Source organism: Globicephala melas, chromosome 11, assembly GCF_963455315.2.
Source record: "Globicephala melas chromosome 11, mGloMel1.2, whole genome shotgun sequence".
Classification (NCBI taxonomy): Eukaryota; Metazoa; Chordata; class Mammalia; order Artiodactyla; family Delphinidae; genus Globicephala; species Globicephala melas.
In genome coordinates, this window is record NC_083324.2 from 13242211 (window position 1) to 13268312 (window position 26102).

A 26102-nucleotide genomic window follows, 5' to 3' on the forward strand; every position below is an offset into this window, starting at 1 on the left:
GTCTTGTTTTGTTTTGTTTTTTTGCAGTACGCGGGCCTCTCACTGTTGCAGTCTCTCCCGTTGCGGAGCACAGGCTCCGGACACGCAGGCTCAGCGGCCATGACTCACGGGCCCAGCCACTCCGCGGACCGTGGGATCCTCCCGGACCGGGGCACGAACCCGTGTCCCCTGCATCGGCAGGCGGACTCTCAACCACTGTGCCACCAAGGGAAGCCCAAGACTTGGTATGTCTTAAAATGAATTTGCCTTATCTTAATCTCCAACCCTAACCTGCTTCAGACTCAGTCAGTGACACCCCACCATGCAAAACAAAACTCTCAAGTCATTCTGTACTCTTCACTCCCTCTCCCCACACTCACTCAAACCATCCACCAAACCCTGATGATTTTACCCCGTAAATATTTTGTATAATATGCCTCATCTAATACTTCTGCTTTTGTCTTAGGACAGACTCTGAACATTTCCTGCCTGGAATATTAAAAGTGCTCTGTCATTCCAGCTCCCTAAATGTATACTCCAAAATGAAGCTAGAGTAATACACTTCTGAAACACAAACCTGATTATATCATTCTGCTGCTTAAAATTACCTTGGAAATCATCACCCACCAAAAGACTAACTCATCATCTCAAATGAGGCCCCCCGTAACCTGGCCCTTACCTCTCCCTCTCTCCTGGCCTCCCATTCCCCAATTCATGTTTGACAGCCTTGATATCTGGAGTGTTTCCATGCTCCCTGCCTATCAGTGAAGAGTCAGGCTTTCTTGTCTTTGCAGCTCATTTTGCATGAAACATCCTGCCAACACTGGGCCTCTTTAACTGTCAACCATCGGTCAAGACGAGGCTCAGTCACTGTCCCTCTTGGGGAGTCTCCTGGGCACTCCCAGAATAGGTTGTATGTTGCTCCTCCAGGCTTCCACAACATACTGTGCACACCACTGTGTTTTCATTCACCGTATAATTTCCTGGAATACTTTATTAATACCTTATGCCTTTCTCTCCCATTAGCGTGCAAGATTCCTCTCTGTCATGTTTATTCCTTTCAGACATTTCTTCTTTAGATCTTTTTCTGTTGTCTTTTTCCAACAAGGCATGTCCTACTTTTAAAATTGAAAGGAAAATATTCCCTTATACTTTGTTTTGGTGAATCTTTTAAAAGAGCCATTGCTACTAATATTATCCTTATTAAAGAGAATGAAACTGAGGCACAGAAGAATGAAATGACTTGACAGAGTGGGGTGGCATATGTGAGACAGAAGAGACAGCCATATAAACTGTGTGGGCAACTGCCCACCGTGCCACTCGCTTGTATAACTTCCCATTTGCATTAAAGATGGGGCACCCAAATCTATTTTATTACTCAGCTTCAATTTTCACTACCTTCCCAAAAGGGAATATTTTTTCTGTATTTAAAGATATCTATTTTTCATACAACATGGTTGTAAACTCAAGCTAACTTCTCCATCTGACGCTAAGCCAAAGAAACAGTTATTTGTACATTCTGATCCTGGTGGAAGAAAGAACGGCATGCCTTTTTCCAACGTGGGCGCCTAGACCCACAACTTCAGGGGATTTGGAGGGTAATCTTAAGTACTGTATATACATTTTGCTTTCAGTGCTGACTTTGAAAACAAATTCCTGGAAGATGTGTGAGACCCTACCATGCTCTATTCCAGAACACTCCTGCTTCTAGACACTACTGGTGCAGGAGAAGCAGTATTTTTCAAGCACAATGGCTTCTCACTCTGAATTTTTAATAGAAAAGCAACTCCCCCCCCCAAAAAAAAAGGAAAACACATGGTCTACACTGGCTGTGTATGCATGGCCCGTGTTTCCGGGAGTAATCTGTCGTGTCTGGTAGCAGAGTCCCTTAGCCGTGCCTCAGGTGGTAATAGGATCCCACGGAATGTTTTACCAACTAGTGAGTGCTGCTTTTAAACCCTTGCTATTCCCACTGCATCAGCTTTTCAAACAACAGTTCTTAACCACATGACACTTGAATTTTACATTCCTTTGCTGAGTCCAGTCTACTGACTATCTCCGGATCACTTCTATTTGTTCGTTTTCCACCGTCCGTAGGGACAGTGTAGTGACATGTGTAATAGCTGTGCAGAAAGACGTGGAAAAAAGGAGATAATGCTCTAAAAAATCGGCAGGTTTCAAGATTCTTTGTCTTTTATGGAGCCAGACTGGTGAGGGATTCTACAACACACTTCCTCTCTTGGGAAGAAGGAAGATGGTTGCCCAGGTTAAAGGATGGGGATGTACCTGGGAACAAAATGCAACAGTGCCTTATCCTAAAGGGTTGCAGAGTTCCAACAGCTGCCTACAAAACTAAATGGAAAGAGAGGGAAGAGAGGCCATTCTTTCCTTCTTCAGTGACAGGATATAATTAATCTAACCTTGAAAACAAGACATAACACAGGTGCTGAGGTCCAAGAAATGAGCTCCAGGGAGCACTACGGAGGCTAGCATTGACTCCTGGAGACAGTCTGCTGCTCTTGCTGGTACTTTCAGTCTGCTGGTTGGGATGCTGCCTCTGCTCATGTTTTCTAAGGGTTGATACTACCAACAAGAAGCAATTTACCTGCCACCCATTCTATCAGCTCATGTTGTTTTTAAAAGCACTGGTTCATAGTCTTTTTTTTTTTTAACATCTTTATTGGAGTATAATTGCTTTACAATGGTGCTTTACAATGGTTCATAGTCTTTTGTATTTAATGGGGCAAGATAATTTTTTTTTTAAGAAGGGAAGTGTGTCAAACCAACATAGATATTTTTAAGTATTGGTGCTAAAAACTACCACCATTCTTACTACCATCTTCCACCATCCTCAATTCATACAAGAAATAATTTTTCAACATTAAAAATTAGAGGCAGGGTATAAAATCAGGACAAAAAAATGTTTTTTAACTTGTCTAAGTTCTGCCTTTTTAAAACAATATAGTTTGGGGAACCTGCATATGAAGGTATACCCCCGAATATCTTCTTCACAAAACAATGACAGACATCAGACACCTCACAAGTAAAGATCCATTGATTTGGCTTAAGAAAGGAGCCCATTTTAGATCAGCTCAGTGCTTTGTGTCCACCTAGAGGGGTAGGCTAGGGAGAGTGGGAGGGAGACGCAAGAGGGAGGAGATGTGGGGTTATATGTATATGTATAGCTGATTCACTTTGTTATACAGCAGAAACTAACACACCATTGTAAAGCAATTATACTTCCAATAAAGATGTTAAAAAAAAAAAAGAAACAAAAGAAAGGAGCCCACTTTAACTGAAAATAACAATGTGGTGTAGTGAAAAGACATTAGGACTTGAAGTCAAAAGTCTGAGTTTTGATTCCGAGATCTGACACTTACTAGTGGCAGGGACTTGAGGAAGCTGCTTCTCATCTTGAGTTACTCATTCCACAGTTGTACAATGGGGATGATGATGATGATAAATCATACCTCATGGGGCTTTTGTAATGACAAAAGTTAATCATAGATTTGAAAGTGCTTTCTAAACAGTAAAATAGTATAGACAATTTAGCTATTAATTATTTTTCCAAGGCATAACAGTGGTGGCTTAGATTATCAAGGAGAAAGTGAAGCAAGCCATTGATGAAAGGACCAAGACATATTCTGTGGAGTGACAGTTTCCTTGGCTTTACCGTCTTCAGTGTCAAGACCAAACAGGGAAACTCATCAGGATTATTTTGGAGGCAACCAGAGGACAAGCTCCTCCACATTTATTTCCTCAGCTCTCTAGAGCTGGCTAAACGAGACTGTGCCAGCAAACCAGTAAACACCGCACTGATTTTCTTTTTTTTATAAACACAATTTCAGCTAAAAGACATTTCATAGTTAATGAATTGAATACTGAGCCAATTAGCCAGATCACCTACTTGCTAGCTGTAGCAACATTGATTTTGTGGAAATATTAATTATCTAAAACAAGATTTCCTGCTTAACCTTCAGAACAAGCTTAAAATGCACTATTTTACATCACTGCCAAGGTTAAGAGGAAGATGCTTATGATGTGATGATAATTTATATTCCTGGAGTTACCGTTCATTTTAGAGGCATCAAGGCCACCTGGTCAAATGAAGGATACATGTGTGATGCTTAATTTCCAGCAGGAAATGGCAATGACACGCAAGGTGATAAATATGAAGGCTCCACAGATGTAATACATTCGTTCATCTCTAAGTGCCACTCTTTGCCCAAATTACCTACATTTCAGCGATTTAAAAACCTCAACTCATGTAACATTTGTACACAAATGTTTTCTAGCTTCAACATTTGGTTGGCAAACAGTAAATGACATCACACATCTACTGCTATGTAATGATATTTTAAGTTCTTCCCTCTAACCAATTAAAGAAAAAAATGCAAAAATAATAAGAGTGAAAGCTATTTAATTTAAGAGCTTTTACTGAGTGTCTGCTGCCTGTGGAGCACTGTATTACATGCTGGGCTATCAGGATAGGGAAGCCACAGAGCTGCCATCAGGAAACTCATATTCAAGACTTTGCTCCTTCTCATTATTAGGACGTTGGTCACAGAGCAAATCAGAGAAAGAAAGGGGATCAGAACCCAGTGTCTGGGACTCCAAGTTTGGTCCTCTCAGGTAGGAGCATTTCTTCAATGGGCCTTGCATTTTCCACCATGAAGTATTCCATGGACTAATTATTATCTCTATTATCTGCCAACGGGACAACTAAATGAATATTTTAAAAAACAGCTCACTGGGCTTCCCTGGTGGCGCAGTGGTTGAGAGTCCGCCTGCCGATGCAGGGGACACGGGTTTGTGCCCCGGTCCGGGAAGATCCCACATGCCGCGGAGGGGCTGGGCCCGCGAGCCATGGTCACTGAGCCTGCGCGTCTGGAGCCTGTGGTCTGCAACGGGAGAGGCCGCAACAGTGAGAGGCCCGCGTACCGCAAAACAAAAAACAAAAAACAAAAAAACAGCTCACTTACAAAAGGTAATAAACAGCACTCCTATAAACTTCATGGTTTTTTTTTAGAATACACTAACTAGGCCCTGATTAGCTGTGGCAAACAGTGGGTCTTATTTTATAAACCAAGCACATGACAGCTGTTCATCAGGAGTGGTCGTAACAGCCCTCTGATCAAAACGTTACATGCACACCTGACAACAAAGGAAATAAAGTCTTTGGGAGATCTCCTCTCTCCTCCTGCAGAACATCTCTTCCCAAAGCAAAGCACGTTTATCTTTGTCTCTGAGGGGTTTTTTTGCATGTAAAGTGTTGAAATGTCAAGGTTGCTATCCCTACTAGCATCTCTTTGGGACCCCCGCTTCCATGTAGAGTAACTTACTAGTCTGCTTATCCAACAAAAATGTACTGAACAAAGCAAGGCACTGGTAAACTTTCTAGTGGGGTTGATGAGCAATAGACAAACCGGTAGATACAATTATAGACTCTTATTAGGGAAAATGTAAAGAAAATCAACAGGATATTGAAAAGATAGGACTGAGGAAAGCCACTTTAGCCAGCATGGCAAAGGTAGTTGATATCAGGATTTTGCACCAAAAAAACAAAAATGACCCTTATTGTGACTGTGGACTTTAACTCTGATCTGGAAGAAGTGGTGACAAGAGATGCCTTGTACCATCTCATGGGGGGTTAGGAAGGGGAGGGGGAGTAAGATTTATTGCTACAGACAGGAGATAAAATTCTGGGAGGTTCTTACTTTCCATTGCCCAAATCCCTAAACTCATGAAATGTTTTCTCTTTCGCTGGTGGTTTGTCCTTTCCAGCACCCAGTATTGCTACTTCCTCCGTCTAGGGGCACAGTGCTGTTGTTGAAAGAATAGGCACGAAATATTTGTTTTGATCAGGTTTAAATTTAACACACGTTTGTTTACTTCTTGGCTAATGAAGGAGGAATTACTGAAGAAGGAATGGGGTTTCTCCAGGTGGCACTTGCCTTATAAATCTATGGGATGACCTCTGAGGGTACCTGTTTACTAGAGACAAAGACAGACAGAAAGACAGAGGACCTTCTATACATCTATGCACAGATATAAAAACTCTGTGTAACATAACGACATTTAATGACATCTAATCATATTCAATTGACAATAATTTAAAATTATTAAGTGAAATTAAAAACACAAATGAGACTATTAGAGCAGAACCTGATCAGTCGTCAACGTCATGAAAACAAATAGCTTCACTTTTCTCCTCTACACCAGAAACTTTGCAGATATTTCCTAATTCTTCAAACAACCAAGTGAGGCAGGGAAACCAGAAAGAACATCAGCGGCATCAGGTGAGCTCTGTTCTCGAGCTACTATCATGACTTCCTTAGCAACTTCAATCTTATTCTCTCATCCTTTGCAGAAATTTGGTGTTGAAAAATAAGACTAGTGATACTGAAATCCTGAACTGCACTCAGTGCGGTCTCTTACTGGCCAAAGAACAAAGCACAACTTCACCTTTTCACCCACGGATGCAAGTGGAGGTTGGTTAACAATATGACATCCAGAAAAAAAAGAGTCTGGCTCTTTTATTAGTATCACACTCCAAACTCAGTTTGGAGTTTCTTGGCAAATTGTTTCCTCTGATGGAGATGCATTTTCACTGCAGTAGAAATAGAAGAGCGACAGTATGGTGTAGTGATGAATCAGGCAAGTATTGAAGTCAAATGACCTGGAATCTGCTCCTGGCCTTTCAACTTCCTAGTTGAGTGGACTTTGGCTAGTCATTTAACTTTTTCATACCTCTGCTCTCTCCTTTGTAAAATGGGAATATCGAGAGTACCAGTGTCTAGAGTTGAGACAGGATTAAAATACAATTCATATCTGGCTGCCTGGAACATGCAAATCAAGTAAGAATTGTTAGCTCCTGTTGTTATTATAGGTGGTTGGTTGGGGATGTGTGAACTGATGATCGGACTTACAGAAAGCTCCCACTGTACTGAACATGATGTAGATTTCAAGGCACTGAGCATGTTTTACAGAAGCACATATATGAGAATTTTGCTAATCTTTAGCCAGTAAACAGATACACTTCAAGGTCTTGAGGTAAAATGCAGAATAAATAAATAATCTTCACTCTACTCACTCCTTATCACCATCTTCTACTCTGCTGTATTCACCTCTTTCTGCTCTGTGTACTCCAGCCATACAGGTGGGTCTTCTTTGATTCCCCTAAATGTGCCACATTCTATTCTACCACAGTGCCTTTGCACATCCTGTATTTTCTGTCTGGAAAATGCTTCCTCTTGAGTCCTTACATATCCTTCAGATCTCAATTAGAGTCCCTTCCTCAGGGGAAATTACCATCTGTCTATGTTCTATGTCTATGTCAAAGTATCAATACCATTTTTTTTCCCATTTACCTCAGTGGATGATTACATAATTCTTGTGTAATTACTTGATGAACACCCCCTGCCCCCTGTTAGAATGTGAACTCTAAGAAGAGGGACTGGGTCCTGTTTTCTTTCCTTTCTCAGCAAAGAATGGATACTCCGAAAAAATTCTGAACTAATGAACACCATATACAGCCTGTGTTTTCTCCTCTGCTGAAATGCCTTCCTCTTTTCTCCGCACCCCTCCATTTTGCCTCTCCTTCAACAACAATCTAACCAACTACCTTATAAACAAACACCACTTTCAGGCCATCGCTCCATTCCGTCTCCGCTGCTGCTTATTCTGTCCTTTGTTCCTTAGAAATCAAGACTTCAACCTTCCTAATACTCACCACACTTGAGGTTACTTCTCCAGTATCTGTCTTCCCTGCTGGATGTAAGTTTCATATTTGTCTAGTGCATTGATGTGCTCCTGATCATCTAACACAGCACTTACTACCTAGTTGGTATTCGTTAAGTATTTATGGAAAGAAAGAAAAACAAACACACAAAGGAAGTCTCCACACTGAATATTGATAACTCAATTTTTTGCAACACATGTACTTGGATGATGTGGTAGTACTTCCCAAAGGTACTTAATTTTTCAAATATGCAGCAGGATTAATAATTTCCTAATAGTATACATAATCACTTAGCAGAAATCTCAGGTTGTGACTACTGAGGTTGAATTATATGCAGGACCAATGGTTGTTTAGAGTATAATGAAGCTTAGTATCTTAGAGAGACCAATTGCTAACTGTTTTTGAAACCTTGGAACATCTTCCATGTTTAATGCTCAGTAAAATGTAAAAACGTGAATACAGTTGGATTTGGAGGGTGTACACCGACCAGTGAGAGGGCCAGACAAAACCACCCTAGTATCGGAGCATTTGCAGATGAAGTACCGGAGTACTTGTAGACAAAGGAGATAAGAAAGCACAGTATTCATGTATCTATGTACATTCTGTACATGAACAGGTAAAGGCATGTTGATAAACATACAAATTATATTTCCCTGGCATATTTCATTCTCACAATTTTAAAATACTATCATTATGCTTCTTCTGAGGACACTGGTGTTGAGAGGAGTGTGGAAACTTTCTCAAGGTCACACAGCCTTTCGGTGGTAGATACAGAGAATGTCAGCTCCAAAGGCAAAGTGGGGGTTGTAAGGTCTAAGCAAATTTAGGAGAAATCACTTATTATAAATTACTCTATTGGAGATAAGAAAACTGACATTTCAAAATAAACGCTGGGTCAGCAGTATTCTCTGTTCTGAGAAAACCCACTAAGGACCGTTTAAGCTGTGCAAATATACATCAATTACCTCCACACAGTTTTTGGAAGAGTTAGAAGTGGAGATGCGCTGGCCAATGTTAAATGGTCTGGTTGCTTATTCAGTAGTTATCCTAGGACTTCGATGCCTTAGAGAAAATTATTTCTCTGTGGATTTAGAGTTTGCCTGTCCTGTAAGATGGTGATTGCTCGTAAGAAATTGCAAGCATTCTTCCTTGAGAGGTTGACGAAAACAGAACTAAGACTCTGAGGAGTAAGAAAAAAAATGAGTTCTTCCTCAAATTTGAGGAAACAGTAAATTAGGTTGTCAAGGCTCCAAATGTGATGTTATTTAAGATTACATAGCTCAGAATTTATCAATTTAAAATTTTATATAACACATCCAAAGGCAATATGCTTTGCTTACAGGAAAGTAAGATGGAGTCTACAGTTAATATGATATATGCATTATATTTCTTTGACCTTATGATGCTATTAATGGATACTTTTGATTGCAAAACTTGCTACAAAGCTACAGTAAACAACACAGTGTGGTACTGGATAAGAACAGACATATAGATCAATGGAGTAGAAATTAACTCTTATACTTAGAGTCAATTGATTTTTGACAAGAGTGCATGACCATTCAATGGAAAAAGAATCATTTTTTCATTAACGGTTCTGGGACAAACAGATATCCGCATGCAAAAGAATACATTTGAAAAAAATTAAAAAGAATGAAGTTGGATTCCAACTTCAACATATCCAAAAATTAACTCAAAATGGATCACAGGCCTAAATTCAAGAGCTAAAACTACAAAACATTTTATTAGAAAACATAGGAGTAAATTTTTGTGACTCTGGATTAAGCAATGGTTTCTTAGATATGACATCAACAGCACATGTAACATTGTATATATGTGCCACATCTTCTTTATCAATTCATCTGTTGATGGACACTTGGGTTGCTTCCATGTCCTGGCTATTGTAAACAGAGCTGCAATGAACATTGTGGTACATGACTCTTTTTGAATTATGGTTTTCTCAGGGTATAAGCCCAGTAGTGGGATTGCTGAGTCGTATGGTAGTTCCATTTTTAGTTTTTTGAGGACCCTCCATACTGTTCTCCATAGTGGCTGTACCAATTTACATTCCCACCAACAGTGCAAGAGGGTTCCCTTTTCTCCACATCCTCTCCAGCATTTATTGCCTGTAGATATTTTGATGATGGCCATTCTGACCGGTGTGACTGTGAATAACCTATGCTAACACATATATATGGAATCTAAAAAAAAAAAAAAAAAAGGTTCTGAAGAACCTAGGGGCAGGACAGGAATAAAGACGCAGCCGTAGAGAATGGACTTGAGGACACGGGGAGGGGGAAGGGTGAACTGGGACAAAGTGAGAGAGTGGCATGGACATATATACACTACCAAATGTAAAATCGATAGCTAGTGGGAAGCAGCCGCATAGCACAGGGAGATCAGCTTGGTGCTTTGTGTCCACTTAGAGGGGTGGGATAGGGAGGGTGGGAGGGAGGGAGACGCAAGAGGGAGGAGATATGGGGATGTACGTATATGCATAGCTGATTCACTCTGTTATACAGCAGAAACTAACACACCACTGTAAAGCAATTATACTCCAATAAAGACGTTAAAACAACAAAAAAAGCACATGTAACAAAAGAAAAATTAGATAAATTGACTTCATCAAAATGAAAACCTTTGTAGTCGAAATGACATCGTTAAGGAACTGAAAAGACAACATATAGAACTGGAGAAAGTATTTGCAAATCATGTATCTGCTAAGGAACTTGTATCCAGTATATATAAAGTAATGTTACAGCACAATAATGGAAAGCCAAATAACCCAATTAAGAAACAGGCATAAGATTTGAATATATATATCTCCAAAGACAATATTACCAATAGTCAGTAAACACATAAAAAGTTGTTCAATACCATTCGCCCTTAGAGAAATGCAAATTAAAACCAGAGTAAGATATCACTTCACACCCACTATGACAGCTAAAATAAAAAAGACAGGCAATAACAAGTGTTGGTAAGGATATGCAGAGATTGGGACCCTCATACACAGTTAGTAGATTATAAACGGACACAGCCAATTTAGAAAATAGTTTGGAGGCCGCTCAAAATGTTAACATAAAGTTACCATTCGACCTAGCAATTCCACTCCTAGGAAGATAACTGAAAGAAAGAAAAACATGTGTCCACATTGAAAAATCCGTAAATCAACGTTTGCAGCAGCATTACTCAGAACAACCAAAGAGTGGAAACAACCCAAATGTCCAACAACTGATGAATGGACAAACAAAATGGTCTTTTTCCATACAATGGCCTATTATTTGGCCATATAAAGAAATGAAGTACTGTTACACATGACAACATAGATGAACCCTGCTAACATCATGCTAAGTGAAATAAGGCACAAAAGGCCACGTACTGCGTGATACCACTTATACAAAATGGCCAGAATGGGCAAATTCATAGAGACAGAAATTAGGTTACTGGTTGTCCAGTGCTGGGCGGAATGAAGAATGACTGTTAACGAGTACAGGGATTCTTTTTAAGATGGTGAAACTGCTCTGAAACTAGACAGTGGTGATGGTTATACAACTTTGTGAACAGGTTAAAAACTAACTAAATTGTACATCTTAAACTGTTGAATTATATAGTATGTGACATATCTTAATAAAATTGTTACTGAAAAAAGATGGTACTGGAAGTCAGAGGCAATGCTTTAACGAATTTTGTTTTTAAAAGAGAAACACTAAAAAACAAGTACTCAGGTCAGGGAAATAGACTATTTTAGAGGAAACAGTACCTCATAGGGTAGTAAAGGCCAAGGCACTTCTGCTTCTCTTATATTTTTACATGGGCTGATTCATATATTCATTCAGCTTAATTTATTCCACAAGGATTTATTCAGCACCTATTCATAAGTACCTGTCCTCTGGGTGGTAACATTTGAATACAATAGGAGAAAGCAATCGCTGAACTTAAAATTAAGAAAATCCATTTGTTGACTCCCTCACATCCCCTAACCCCTATTAAATAAATCTGTGCTGCTTAAAAGATAGTCTATAAGGCATAATTAAACTAAACTTTATGAGGTCAAGCTAACAGACTGCTCACAGCACAAGACTGCATTGAATTTGGGGTGGGAGAGAAGTAAATGCTATGAAAAAAAAAATTTGAAACGCTAAAGATATACAACAATGCAAATATTTCGCAGCAGATCAACACTGTAAATATCATTAGTGTGTACCCTAAATACACGTATCAGGAATAGATTACTGACTGGCAACACCATCCGTCAAGGGTTTAGCGGCTAGTACAGAATTGCATCTCTGGTAAAATATCTAACAGAATAATTTAGCTCTTGGAAAAACAGACACACTCACACACACTCACACACACATGAACGCACACACACATGCACACACACCTTATCATGATGCTCCTGAGTTTGAGATTTAACCTCTGAACCCTAAAGCATTTGTTCTCTCCAGGGACCACATATTACAGCTGTGAAGTAAAAACCAGCCAGCGTGGTGCATAAAATACATGTCCACTAGGAGCCAACTGGCTTGTTCTGATTAGAGGCTACTTAGTGAAAGGTGCTGATTGGGAAGGCAGCAGAATCGGGCCCTTGATAGCACAGGGGCTTCTTTCTGCAGCCAGAAATGTCATAACACGAATCGTAACAATGCATGAGAGACCACAGTAGAACTGTTACAGACACAGGTTGGTCAGATACTCTAAATGGGATAATAGCTAGTTTCTAGGACTGTAGAGTGCCAGACAAAAAGGTCAAATTCAGGGAAAATGACCTAGAAAAAAAAAAGTCCAAAGAGAGGGTCTAGGGGCCAAAAAACAACTCAGAATCACTTCAAATCATTACACTATGGAGAAAGGGTCAATTCCACCTATTTTATACCGGGCTATTCCAAGAGATGGGTAGAAATGTGCTGGCCAAAAGAAAAGCTTACTCTGAACTTCTGCAGAGTACTATCTTTTTCCAGTATTTCATCAAATCATACTACACAAAGATTAAAACCCCTTTTATGCTCCCCAGAGGAAAATACAAAGCGTGACACAGAACTTGCCCAGAGTATTCCACATTTAATCAAGGCCGTCCCTCTCAATACTTTGCTTCCTAATACAGTTCAGTTACAAAAGTACCTGACCTCGGTCTCACTCCTAGGTGGTTTTATTTTTTCCTTGATGAAGGTGGTCAGGAAAGAAAAGATCTACTAGTTTCCTACCATGGCCATAAACAAGTTACCACAAATTTGGTGGCTTTAAACAAAAGAAACCTATTCTCTCACATTTTGAAAGCTATTAGTCTGAAATCAAGGTGTCGGCAGGGCTGTGTTCACCGCCAAGGCTCTAATCCTCCCTGGGCTCTTCCAGCTTACGATGGCCATTGGCAATCGTTGGTGCCCCTTGGCTTCTTCTCTCCAACCTCTGCCTCCATGGTCACAGCGCCTTCTCCTCTGTGTGTCTCCTCTTTTGTCTCTTGAAAAGTCCTTGCCATGGAAGGCAGCTATGCTAACCACGATACCACCAAGGCCTCGGCAAGGACCTTGCCATGGGATTTAGGGTCCAAATGCTTAACTCTGGATGATCTCAAGATCTTTAATTTAATTACATCTCTAAAGACCCGTTTTTCCAATTTGTTCCACAACTGCGTTTTCACTCATCATTCGTTGCCTCTTGGTATAATGCAATTTTCCAAAGCGTTTTCCATTTTTGCCAACAAAGTCTTCCCAACGACAGGTTCTAGGTGCATGTATCTTGTACTAAATTATTATTCTAACCACTACAGGTGGTCAATTAGATTCTGAATTTGAACCATAATCTCTCACATAAAAACTCTTGAAAAAGAATGCGATACGATGAGAGTGTTCTCTAGGTCGACACCTTCTCCCATTCAAAAACTGCTGCCTCTTTCAACTAACTGGTGACACCTAACTGATGGTAGACCAAAACTTCAAACTTACAGCGCAGTGATGGTCAGATTTGATCCTCATTGTCTAAAAACTAAACTTGCAAAACAATCAAACAAAATTATTTTAATATTTAGTGACTGAATTATTCCAACAATAAAACAAAAAGGGATGACATTTTAGTAACATTACTTTAAAAAAAAAGATACGAAGTGTTAATTGTTTTTAACTTGGTGATTTCTTTTAAAGCCCTGACTCATCAAGCCTGTATAAACACCTATCTGGTCCTGGTTGCCAATTTTAATGTGTACTGTATTCTTAAGAATGCTCCTGAATTTTAAAAAATTCTCTATACTTCATTGACTTAGTCATGAACTACTCTTTGTCAGACCGCAAACTGGACTGCAGGATGACTGAAGGAAATATACCTAATAAACGGATAGCTACAATTAACTAGCATCTGTACATTACAGGTTTTGTGGAAGAGACAGAAAAAAAAAATACAAGTGAGAATAATGCTGTGTATTTGTGAATTTCAACTCTTTGTACCACATCTCACAACTGCCCACACCACTAAGAACCAACAGCACACCTATGTACTAACTAGTTCTGCATTATGAAATTTTCAACAGACACCAATTGTCACCATTCTTTTCAGTACTATGGTAAGTAGCAGACAATACTTACTAAAAACATTATTTCAGAAACTCAGCAAGTTTGGGTTTGAATTCTTCTAACTATTCAAATGAGAAAATTTTAATTCTTTCATGGAGGATCAAAGCCCTTCATCGATAAATGTTAGCAGCTTTGCAATTCAAATACTTCTTAGTTGATCAAGTTTTAATTCATCTAAATATTCACAAACTATTTATCCAAACAGTCGTCCACCAACATTTTATTGCTCAGAAACAAAAGTCTGCCTATTTAAGCAGCTGGCCTTCCTGATTAAAAATCAGTCAAGTCAGTCCTGAGTTTGGCCATCTATCAAACTCCCAGTTATTGTTCTGATTGCACATTTTATTCTTTGGCTATGAAAGATAAACTAACTAAACATTAAAAGCAATGAACATTTGAAATTTACTGTGAATAACTGCAATGATCAAGACTCAAAAACCAGGTTGCTGGGCTTCCCTGGTGGCGTAGTGGTTGACAGTCCACCTGCCGATGCGGGGGACACGGGTTCGTGCCCCGGTCCGGGAAGATCCCACATGCCGCGGAGCAGCTGGGCCCGTGAGCCATGGCCGCTGAGCCTGCGCATCCGGAGCCTGTGCTCCACAACGGGAGAGGCCACAACAGTGAGAGGCCCGCGTACCGCAAAAACAACAACAACAACAACAACAAAAACAAAAACAGATTGACAAAAGCCCCAGTTGGAGTACAGTAAAACATTCTAAATTTAATATATTCATCTTTATTACCATCATCACAATTGTCAGAGGGTACCTAAGTTAAGGAGAACTCAGACAAGGCTTACTTTAGTACCCATAAGAAAGATCTTTTTCAACGATGTTATCTGATCAGCTACTGTTCATCAATGTGATATTTTCACCATAAAAACTGTTGACTGCACATAACTGATAAACCAAAATTAATCTCAGAATGGATTGGTTTATTGAGTTCTCTCTCTCTCTTTCTTTCTCTCTCTCTCTCTCTCTATATATATATATATAGAGAGAGAGGTCATAGAAGGCCAATATGGGGTGGTTTTTGCACCTAAAGTTCCCTTTCATTTATCATCTTCATCCTTCTTTTTTCTTCCTTTTCCTCTTCTATTCCCTTCCTCATAATACAAGCTCAGGAGGTACACATGCAGGGTTTGAATAGAGTGTACCAATCTAGTTTCTTTTCCCACCTCATGCGAGGTACCAACAGAGATCAGCATATCCATCGCTTCCTTCAAAAGAACACCACCTCGCCCACAGCCAAGACCATGCCAGTTTCCCTACAGCAGGCAGGCAACTTGATTTTGTTAAGTGATTTAATTTTACTGTAAGCAATTTGGAGGTACTTATGTATGAATTATAGTCATCCCCAGCAGGAGATGAGTAGTATTAAGTCTTCTGTTTTGAAGATCTGAACTGTTATAAAACAGCTGAACTTCTTCCAGGAAGAAGGCCCCAAACAGTGTTTATGAAGCAATCAGTTTGACAGGCTAAAATCTGAGAGTTATTGGATTAGTCTCTTGGAAGCCCTTCTTAACAATCTACATTTAAAGTACATCTTTTTTCACAGGTGGGGGAGGAATAATACAGGAGTAAAAAAACTTATAATAACATGTCATTTACTGCTTGGGGATATAAAGTTTGCCAACTCACAGTTATTTATCATAAAATATCAATATTCAGAATGTTTTACAACCTACTAGCAATAAACTGGAAATTTGCATATTAACTTTTAGAGCAGAAATATTGTTATTAATTATTCTCATTATGGAACCTGAAACCAATTATATTAAAATTTGAGCCACAAATGTATGCATAATTGTGGTACACAACATTATGGTTTTAGATATTAACAGCAAATCAACATTATGACAGCATCAGGAAGCCTATAACTAAAAAATTAAAAACAAACTAATGATGGAAGTACTATATGAAAGGTTGTAAACACATTGAAAAATCCAAGTTTGTGTCTACAAAAGAAACATTTTATTAATCACCCAAATCTATAGTTTGAACATGAATTCCACGAGGAAAGTGTAGTTTTAGCTGTCATGAGGGAACTATGCATGTCAAATGCCATGTAATGAGCATCTGCTCAAAAGTCAGGTAGCCAGATTCCTATGCTGGGTCCTCTCCCTTCCACTGCACCCTTGGTGAAAATTATCTCATTTCACTAATCTGCAGATTCTTTACCTACGAAAGAAAAATAATGACTGTACTTCCTTGGGTTATGTTGAGAACTAAATGGGATAACGCTTCCAAAATGCTTAGCCTCATCTCCGACCTAGAGTAATCAAATCATAATAAAAATTATAACAATCGCTAACAGTTATTAACCCCTAATGTGTGCCAGACAATGATCTAGGAATTTTAGGCAATATTAATTTATGTGATCTTCACAATAAAGGAGGTAGAGTTATTAACCCTATTTTATGGATAAAGAAACTGAGGCAGAGAGAAGAACCTTGTCCCAGGTCACAGGGTTACAGGATAAATTGAATTTCAACCCAGGGAACCTAACTCCAGGGCTTGTGCCCTTACCCCCTATACCTAAGTGTTTAATAAAGGTTAGTTATTATTCTTATTTTAAAAAGACAGAAAAAGGAGGGGAAAAGAGGGGAAGAGAAGAAAAGAAAGAAGGAAAATACAGAAGCAGCTTTTTCATCATTTTCTCATGCTAGGAATTATTCTGGGCTTTTGCATATGCTTTATAATTTAATCTTCATAACACCCTAAGGCGGAAGTATGGTTATCCCCAGGGCTCTGATGAGATGTCTCAGTTCTAGCAACATTATAAGACACATAAAGTGGAATGGAGCAATGGACAACATTCCATTCTACCTAAACTTAGGCAATATAGTATCTCAGTTTCTCAAGCCCACGTTCACAAATTTTTTAAACAGTGACTTGGGTATTTTATAAGCGTGTAAGTGTAGATTACAACTTACTTAAAAAAATCCACATCTATATGTCAGTGAACAAAACTGCCTTGTTGCCTAATCGTGTAAGGTGATTCTCAAGCAGATTTGGATTGGGATGCTTGGCTGGGAAGTAGGTAGGTAGGGTGACAGAGCTGTAGCGCTTCATTCTGTATAGACACAGCCTCTGAAAAAATCCCCACCATGAAGCAGTGAAAGTAATGAACTGAAATTCCTTCTACTCCTGGCCTTATCTTCTGATTCAGGTACCTACGTAAGAGTTAAAGAACATTCAACTTGCTTTACCCCTTGTGAGAAGGGGAGGTTAAAGGAAAGCTATTCCTAAACACTTCATTGAAGCTATATATACTCTCGCGCCAGGTTTTCAGGATACAAGTAAACTTTGATGGCATGTTTTAACATATGATGCCCCAACACATACCCTTATCTGGAAGTAGGATGGCGATTGTCTTCTACACAAACTCAAGGTGGAAATACTTGCATCTACCTCTGAAGCACTCCCAAAGGACTGCCAGAAAGTCCTTAAATGCAGTGGTTCAACTCATACCCCACACATGGCCTGATGACTTTAACATCCAATCCTTATAACTTATTCATTTATTCAACATTATTGCAAGTTTACTAAATGCCAGGCGCTGGGTAGACCCTGGTAAATTAATCAATCAAGTTTGATAGCCCAAGGTGAAACAGTAGGACTAGATGGTAGAAGGGGCATTGGTAGTCTACTATTAGAAACAGGCTAAATGACAGAAAGAGAAGTGATTGACCCTGGCTTAATATTGCAAGGGGACTGAAAACAAAATGTGCTCCAAATTACATTACAATACTCTAAGCTCATGAAAATGTCCACACCTTATCAAGAGTGACTTCAATTATGCTCTGCCTGTTTAATCAAGGAAAGTTTTCTGTCCTAAGAAAAGCAGGGGTTCTTAGAGGCATCATCTCCATTAATTAGATTCTTTGCTTATGTGAATTAATTCATTTTTTAAATGCTAAATACAAGAGATTATCAAATTCTGTCTACAAAAGCAGTATGAAAATATTTTTTAAATAAATCATAAATGATGTCTACCTTATCAAATTATCGTGTGGATAAAGTTACAGAAGGTATATAAATGAGATTTGAAGGTGTAACATGTTAGATGAAGGGATTTTTTTTCTTATAAATCAAAGTGAGTCCAACACAGGCACAAATCAAGGTGTGCTGGATAGGAGCTGAAGCTGCCATTCCTTGGTTCTCACTTATTAATTATGTAAATGACAAGTAATTCAGTAACTTCAATCTTCAATTTAATTTTTTTTTATTTTAAGATACAGGCCAGGAAACCTTTAAGGTCCGTTTCAGCCATAAGATCATATGATTAAAAATGAAGAAATAGTCTTACTTGCGTATTATAGTTCAGTAAGTATGGTCAAAAGGCAACATCTTTTTCCCTCAATGATTATGAAAATGCTTGGGAGAAAGCAATTACTCGGTAACATTTAAAAGATGTCATTGTCATGCTCCACCTTATATCAATGAAGAAAAACATTTTATTCTAACCAATTAAAAATGATTTTTGAATAGAGGCAATGTCTTTTAATTTTTTTTTTTAATTTAAAAAGGACAGAAAAGAAAGGTCTAGAAACTATATGTTAACTATCAAAATGCTAGACTCCGGAAAATGACTAGAATAGAAAGGGTGCAGGTTTACAAAAAAAAATACATCCTCCCCCAAAATAACTTTATACATATATTGTCTTTGTTGTGTCACTGAATAGGCAATTAATAAAGCAATTTGTTTATTCCTACATATAAATTATTCTAGACTCTGGAGATATAAGGATGGATAAGATAGCCTCACCTCTCTTACAACTTAGATTCTATCATAGAAGTCAAATAATGAGGAAAAAGAAATACACAAAATCATTCCAGATCATAGTGAGTCCTAATGATTGAAAACGATGTTGTTATGTAGAAAAGTAGAGGGCAACAAAAAGGTAGGCAGAAGACAGGAGAAGAAATGGAAGGAACTGCTTCTTAGGTTAGACATGGTGATATGGAAACTTTCTCTTAGGAGGTCACACCTAAATTGAGAACTAAGGATCATAGGAAGTGAGCGTGTGAAAGATCAGGAAAAAAGCAAATAAGGCAGAGGGAGTGAAAGTATCAAGGACTGGTGCAAAAGACAGGTTGTCATTTTTGAGAAATGAAAACAAGACCATGGTAATGAATTTGAGATTTAGTCTAAGTGCCGTAGAAGGCATAAAGCGGGAAAGTAGAATGGTCTCATTTACATGTTTAAAAGATTACTCTGGCTGTTTTATGATAAATGGTTAAGGAAGATCTGGACAAGATTCACAGAGACCAGCTACAAGCGGATGTTGTAGAAATTGTCCATCTTGATTTCAGCAAGGCATCTGGCAAAGATTCTCATTACTCTAAGAATAAGTAGGAGATACTGAGGTTCAAGTATAGTATGTATGGGTAAATGTGTAGCTAATTGAACACGAGCAGGTGAAGGATATTGATTTATCAATTTAATCTCATTTTATTGGACATTCTCTACTGGCAGGCTGCCCTGTCCTGGTCAACATTTTGTATCAATTATTTGAATGGACACACGCTTATCACATTTTCTGCTGACACTGAAGTAAAAGGATCAGTATGTCAGATTTTAAAAAAAAGATTTAAAACAATTTCAACTGTGATGGAACAAAGGGTCACAACACAGAAGGTGAATTTAATAGGAGTAAATACAAAATTCTGGATTTAGGTATTAAAACAACACAATTGGGTAGCTCTGGATTAATAGCCATTCATGAAAAATCAATCCTCTAATTTTATATGAAAAAGTTGAAATATGAGACTGGGGTTTTAAAAAAAAGTAAATATCAATGTCAGCCCCATTCATCAAAAGAGAAGCTCACATCGTGGGATACTACTGTTCCCACTGTCCTCTGCAAAGTCAAGGCACACGCATAGAGTTGGGTACAGACATTTCTACAGGGTCACAGTTTAATAGATAATTGAATAAAATTGTGTTGTGAAGAAGATGGTTGTGGATTGAGTACCTGGAGAAGAAAAGAATTATGGGACAAGGAACATGAACATATTTTCACGTGTCTGAACCTAACCAGAATCATAGAGTAAGCACTGGGAGTGAAGGTGAGAGAGATTTAGATACTTAGCCCAATTTTAAGGAAGAGATATTGTGCTTGGTTTTGTGTTTTTGAACAAGTACAGCAATCACAGGTCAGGATGCTTTGTGATGAAAAGGTGAGCTCTCTATCTTCAGAATTTTTCAAGCTGAATGCTTATCAGCTGACGATTCTGAGGGTGGCAGGATGTTAGGCATAAGAAGTGCTTGATAAGCAGGATGGATTCCAAACTCAGGCACCTCAACCACAAAACGAGTGGCAGAGCTTTTACTTTGGCTAAACTATTCTATTTAAATGACTATCCCTGCATATGAGATTCTATCTTTCCAATATTTTTAGTAGTAGAAATGCCTGGACTTCTACAAAAGGAGAGCCTTAAAAGTTAGTAATTTGTTTTTTAAATGTCATAAATTAGAAAAGCAAAAGGTTGTTAATGCTATGTTCATCTCTTTTCTGTTCCTGTTATTGTTACCGTTTTTAAAAAAATTTCCTACACTGTGAAATCCAAAAATCAATGAAGTACAAGAGTAACTGAATACAGAGATTTCCCTACTCTGAGAGTCTATGATTATTTTCTAAAATGAATCCAACAAAATCTATTTGTTAAAAATATAGATACCACATTTGTGTTAAACCAAAAGAAATAAACACTTTGGTTCTGTAGCACTCAATCAGACATATCCTCCTATTTTTCTGCTCACCTCAGATTATTTGGAAGACTACTGCAGAAGACATTCACGAAGAAAATAAGCCTGGTATCCCATATATACCTCATACTTAGAAAATTCATTTCTCAACTCATCAAAATGCCACCAAACAGCAATAAGAAATTAAGTACTGAATATTAGGTATATCTGATATTGAGTTTCTGGAGAGGATTTTGTTAGTGAGAATATCCTACAGCGTTACTGCCAACAGACTTTGTAATTAGGAAAGCTTCGACATTCATGCACTGCTGTATGAGTTGGGATTTTACACAAGGAAATACATAATCATAGGCAAATACATAAACCCTTAAAAATACCGCTGAACATCAATCCTTCAAGGTGTCTATACTCAATGTGTACTCACTGCTCTTGCCTGTGGATTTTATTTTCAACTTGCGATCTCTAAATTCCACTATCTTTCACATGCTCATGAACTTTCATTAGCTGATAATCCTAAAAGATTGCAATTTGCTTTTTAAATGTTCTAAACCACAAATATAAAAGGTAAAGCTTTGATTGCCTTTACTTTTTGTTTTTTGCAGTTGCTTTTAAATTTTTCCTTTTCCTTCAAATAAGAAAAAAGTATTAGAGAATTATAGGATTAAGAGACTACCAAGCTTTTTTCTTTTCCAACTGTGAGCTTTATGGCCAAATCGCTTGTCACATGGACTATTAACTTACTGGTAATTCAACTGCTTGCTTATACATAGTCACTTTAAAATGTGTGTGTGTGTGTGTGTGTGTGTGTGTGTGTGTACGTGCGTGTAATTTGTTGTACATGTAAACTTATACGTGTATAAATTTGAGTGTATGTGAATTTATGTGTATAGAGCATCATATAACCAAATTATCTTATAGTCAAACTATCTCAACCCTTATAAAAGCAGAAGAATACATCTTCCCATTCAGATTTACAGTTTACCCTACAATGAAAGATATTTTGCAAATATGAAAGAAGGGTAAAGAAGATCAACATGAAAACGTAAAATCTGTTTGGTGTTTTAAGATAAACTGTTTTAAAGGCTGATTGGTACAAGGCACAAAAACTCAAAGTCACATTTGCAGCAGGATATAATTGCTACTTACAAGCAAACTGAAGCTTTGCTTCTCTGCTAACAATTGTTCCAAATGAGTTTGTTGCTCTGCACTGGTACGTTCCAGCGTCTTGGGTTTTATTGGGGTTATTGATCAACAAGCTGCCTTCAACAACACTGTAGCGGAAATCCATACCAATGTCAACATCTGTTCCATTTAACTTCCACCTATAGTATAAAAATGCCAGTAGATAAAGCCTTGTAATATTAATCAATAATTCTGAGTTGTCTAAAATACATAAAAACTATGAATCGCATGAAATATCATCTGTGACTGTTTTTTAACCATGGTAAAAAAAAAAAATTAGAAAAGCTCTACCCAGCAATGGTGCCAACATAGATGCATACACATGCTTTAAAAGAGCACGTCCTTTTAAAGTAAACAAGATATTAAAATTTTAACACTTGTTTTTGTGACTACTTACAATGCTACAGACACTTCCCTTTTGTTTTGGAAAGAATACACCATTTTCCGGTAGATTGCTGAGTATTTGATGAAATTGCAGAGTTGCTTTGATTTGGTCCTTAATATGACTGAAATGGCTGACTACAAAGCAGAGGAATTCCATTGATCTAGAGTTATCTTAGGAACCAAACTAGCCTTCAACAGGGATCACTTTGAAGATCTCCTTAGCTACCAGCACTCAAACATCAATCAACCAGCCCAATAAACTGTAGATCAGGCCATTAGGTAACAGACACAAAGAGTGTTTTCTTGCTTTTCTGTTTGTTTACTTGGATCATCTGTGTATCTGAGTATAGGGCCTGGCCCAATAAATTAGTTTTAGTGGGACTCACACATTTAAACAGAAAAGCTTTAGTAACAAGATCTCCTTTTTTTTTTTTTTAAACAGCCAATAACATTCCAGAGAGACCTTATTTTAACCAAACTGCATTTCAGTAAGTTGTTTTAATACGTACAAACTTTTGAACTAATACAAAACAATGATTATCTTTTTTTCTCTTCCTTCCCCACAATCCTACATAAAATATCAGGTAATGGATACAGCATAGTCGGAGTATCTGAATTATCAACTGTCTCCTAGTAGCGTTCACACTGGGAGGCCAAAAATAAGGCAACACTAGACCATAAAGGAAATTGATTGGAAGCAATAACGGGAGTAAAGAATGAGAAACAGTGATCTTATTTCCTTCAAACGGTAAAAAAAAAAAAAAAACACTCTTTAAACGTGTGCGTGTATATACATACTCATTGTGTATCCTCTTATAACATTCGGGGGCACTAGGGCTGGTATGCATAATGTAAAAGCATTGAAATGAAAAAAATGAAGGCCAGTTAGTTTCAAGATTTTGGATACTGGGTATCATCAGAAACATGTTTAAAGAATGAGTGCTTTCTTTCCACCAAGACGTCCGTCTCTCATACTTCAAAGTCAATTTTAAACTACACCTCTTCTCATGAAGTCTTCCTCAGTATTCCTAGTCAAGATAAATCAAAGCTTCCCCCAAGCTCCTACAGAATTCTCCTTACTTGTTTAGGTGGGAATTCTGCCTTCACCATAGATAATTTGCCTATATCACTTTCGTAGTCTCCCTTTAGTAACCTAGAACTTGACACTCAGTGTGCTCAATAAAGGTTTGTGGTATTTCACTGAATATTTTACTTCTTGGCTGGATATTTTAGCTTTGAGCATACACAATTTAAGAAGCATCCTAGCCCACCACAGCACAGCAGTGCACATTTGTTCACGTCTATGTCTTTGAAAGGTGAAAATACGGAAACATGAGGCGTGGGAAAGGTGGGCCAGATCAGGAAATGGGACATAGCTCTTTAAGTGTCTTTTGATAAGAAGATGGGTATTAGAAACTGACATTGTTCTTAAGCTTGACGGTAATTCTCTCTGTGTTCTGACACAGACAAGAAAGTAATACGCAATAAAAAGAGAACGACTGGGTTACGTCCTAACAGGTCTATATGCTCATGAATCTCCAGGGCTGACTGCCTGCCCTAGACAATTTTTTGAGTCAGCTGGTCACATCTCTGTCATAACTCTCACTTCAAATGAGAGTCGAGCAATTTAATATGACAAGTGTAAGAACTCAAAGAGGAAATTGGAATCTAATGTGAGCTGCAAGCAGAGAGCGGAATTTAGGAATGGGATCACGTGAGCCTTTTTAGAAAAGTCTTCGTAGGGATAATGAGAACACCTCTGTGGGTTTGTCTACACTCGTCATCTCAACCAGAATGCTCTGCAGAAAGTCCATTACTCTACTTTATTACCTGCTTTTACATACAAATAGCAAAGGAAAACGGAATATTTAGAAAATAAGGCGCTTGTTGTGAAATGCAGTTGAGTCTCCATTACACAGCACTACACCAAGTTTTATTGCGATGCAGTCACTGTTCATTCCAACTGAATGTGGACTGCGTTGAATTCCTTATTCTATACTGAAACACTCTTGAAAATATTCACAATTCATTTTCAATGTTTGAGGAGTCTTTTAAGAACTGGTAATATAGAGGCGATGCTCATTTGACACAAAGAGATTTTCCCAAGGGCCAGGACATGGGTGAGTCTTGTAAGCTGATTTCTGAATTATTCAGGGAATCACAATCCCATTCTCTCCAGAGAGTGAGGTTGTGCACAACCAAATACTGACACTGTGAAGCTCTGTAAGGTACCATTTTTCAGACCTTGCTGGGAAGCTGTCTATAGCATGTGTTGTAGCAAAACCCTCTCTCTTTGTTCCCTGTTTCAGCTTGGCACCGAAGAAGGGGCAGGACCTTTCTGACCTGAAATTAGTTGTCTGCAAACCAAGCTGAATACAAACTTCACAGCAAAAGTATTTCCACCAAGTACTTGACCATTCTTTCCATCGGGAAATGGAGGCTGACAGCCATAAGTACTGTCACATGTCCTTCCGGAACTTTAATACAAGGAAAGTGGGCACAAGTCAAAACTTCTTAAGTTTTTCTGGGTCTGGGTCAATCCTTTCAAAATTGAGGGGCAGGAAACAATGAAAAGAGAAGGCTCCATTCAGGGAATAAACACAAAGAAGAGAGGTCAGTCGGGGCATCTGAGGGAAAACCTAATGGCGAAGATCCCCATGAAGAACTCACCTTGAATTTCTCCTAGGGGTTCCTCCCCTCAAAGTCAGCCTGAAGACTGAAAAAGTTCAGCCAGAAAGATGTTTGAAAATACCTGATCTCCCCATTCTTTCTCTTGTTCTTTCCTCCTACAAAAGGGAGCTTTTAGCTCCCAGGTACCAATCAGCTATTTCGTCACAGAGAAACTACCAAAAGTATATACAGGAAAGTGAAGTACACTGCAACCAACTGCTAGTGCATTTGATTAAAAGTTTTCTTCTCAGCTTTTCCTGGCAATCTTTAAAAACATAATAGGTTTCTGTTCCTCTGCTTCTTTTAAATAGCAAAGCAAGCCCCCATATCTAGAAACACAATGTTACAAAAGCAATGTTAATTAAAGGTCAGAGTTTGGGGAAACACAAAGCAGCAACCTGCCAAATTCTGCTGCAAAATTTCTTCTCATTTGTGGCTAACATCTGAACTTATACTTGGCGATGTATTAAAAACTGGGGCCATTTAACTCATCATTTATGTGTGTAGGAACCTTTGCCTCTTGCATTTATTCATTTATTTATTTTACTACGTAAAGCATTTAAAAATGTTTGATTTAGCCTTGAATTCAACATATTATAGGGAGAATAGCTACGTATTCTGATTTATCCAGGACATTGCTGGGTTTACACCTGTCCTCCTGGAATAATTATTAACAGTGGCCTTTTCCTCTCAGAAGTGTGCTGGTTTGGATGATAAATTACATGTTCACCCTAATTATATGGTCCATTAGAGAGTTTTTTTTTTGTTTTTCTTTCTGGAATGTACTTCTTTTTTTTGTCCCTATGACAAAAGGTCATTAGCCCTCCAAATTCACTTAAATATCTCCTTTCCTGTGAAACTTTCTCTGATGC

At 38.3% G+C, this 26102-nt stretch overlaps 1 protein-coding gene across 8 annotated transcripts in view; it reads right to left on the reverse strand.

Moving 5' to 3' along the window:
* CNTN4 (contactin 4) overlaps positions 1 to 26102 on the reverse strand; it is a 973761-nt gene that overhangs the window by 297510 nt on the left and 650149 nt on the right. For all 8 annotated transcript variants that reach the window (XM_060307736.1, XM_060307734.1, XM_060307732.1 and 5 more), the window contains one exon: positions 22141 to 22316. In XM_060307736.1, the coding sequence (XP_060163719.1) occupies positions 22141 to 22316 (176 nt within the window). The remainder of the gene's footprint in view (positions 1 to 22140; positions 22317 to 26102) is intronic.